The sequence below is a fragment of the Monoraphidium neglectum genome (genome assembly GCF_000611645.1).
Source record: "Monoraphidium neglectum strain SAG 48.87 unplaced genomic scaffold scaffold03888, whole genome shotgun sequence".
Classification (NCBI taxonomy): Eukaryota; Viridiplantae; Chlorophyta; class Chlorophyceae; order Sphaeropleales; family Selenastraceae; genus Monoraphidium; species Monoraphidium neglectum.
This window is the reverse complement of record NW_014009741.1, coordinates 1-1,348: the sequence shown is the minus strand read 5'-3', so window position 1 is coordinate 1,348 and position 1,348 is coordinate 1. Positions and strand designations below refer to the sequence as shown.

The 1,348-nt window shown below is 62.9% G+C and overlaps 1 protein-coding gene across 1 annotated transcript; it reads left to right on the top strand.

Moving 5' to 3' along the window:
- Positions 1-358: 358 nt before the first annotated feature.
- Positions 359-1,297, top strand: MNEG_13539 (hypothetical protein; the record flags this gene model as incomplete). Its single annotated transcript, XM_014037988.1, has 3 exons — positions 359-526; positions 916-1,077; positions 1,271-1,297. 3 exons carry the CDS (start codon positions 359-361, stop codon positions 1,295-1,297), a joined length of 357 nt encoding a protein of 118 aa, XP_013893442.1.
- Between the last annotated feature and the right edge of the window lie 51 nt (positions 1,298-1,348).

Sequence of the window (1,348 nt, the reverse complement as noted above, 5' to 3'; positions counted from 1 at the left end):
AGTTGTAGCGAGCGCACGCATGGCGGCACCGGCGGTGATTGACTGCTATCGGGATCGATCAGTGCGTCAAGTACTGCACAAAGTGCAAGATCGACCGCAGAGGCCTGAAGAGCGTTGCAACTTCGAGCTTGCAACAGCGGTTCGCAATGGTGAATGGTAGTGTCTGCACCAAACGGTCCTGTCATGACGAGCAGCTGCCCTCACTCATTCGAGGCCCGTCGCTTTCCGACCCATATGAAGCGGACGCATAGTTCGATCGCTCAGACAAAGCTGAGAAAAGTCAACCTTATTGCGACTGAAACGACCTGACAGGGCTCAGCCCCCCAACACCAGCACCGACTCCCCACCGTCTGCACCCATGGCCGACACCCAGCGGGCGAGCGGCCGCGACCAGGCCCCGCAGAAGGCCCCTTTGACTGAGAGGGTCAAGGGCAAGCTCATGAACATCCTGGGATCCCAAGACAACGACGCCCCCTCCTCTGGCGCCGACAGGGCGTCCGATACCCGCCTCGCGGGCAGCACCCAGGTGGGCCGCAGTATCATGTGTCGTAGTCTCCAGCAGCATGCTTAACGCCGCATGTCGTCGTCAATTTGCTGGCTTTTGCATTGTCCCACCCGTGCTTGTGCGGGCAGGCTCGGGCCAGCGGCGCTGACCTGGACGGTGATGTCATACCTCCTCCTTCATGTCACCGACTCGACTGCGCATGCGTGCATGCATGCATGCGCGCACAGCTCGCATGCACCCTGAAGCATCTACGCTGCAGCAGCAACTCAGGATATTGGTCCATGTCAAGCAGCTCGCCTCCCCCAGCGCCCCAGCACCCCCCTCTCGTGCCCAGCGCATCGCCGCACTTGTTTGACACTCACACGCCTCCCCCTCCCCCCTCCTCGCCCACCCTCTCCCACCCCTCGCAGTCCCCCGTCGACGCCCGTTTCACCTTCGCAAGCCCTGGCACCAGCGGCGCCACCGTGGACGCGCCCGGGTCGGCCGGCCCGCCGTTCGGCGTGCAGCAGCCGCAGCACGCGGACGACACCACCCCGGCCTCGCAAGTGACCTTCGCATCGCCCCAGGCCCAGGTGTGTTTTCAGGGGTGTCAGGATGCTGTGTGTGATCTCAAGAGATTCGTGTTGCAGGTTCGATCCCTGCAAGTGAAAGTTTTGTGCCACGGGCAGGGCTGCCTGGACCTGCAGCAACGAACCAGGGATGCATCGTCTCACAGTGCAATCGCAAGCCGCGCGCTGGTGCCATTCGCCCGCCGGCGGTCTGCAGCATGCAGCAAGCAAGGCTGCTTACTAGGAACCCACCTATCAACTGCCCACCTCTCCCTCTCTCCACCCCCTCTCCCCC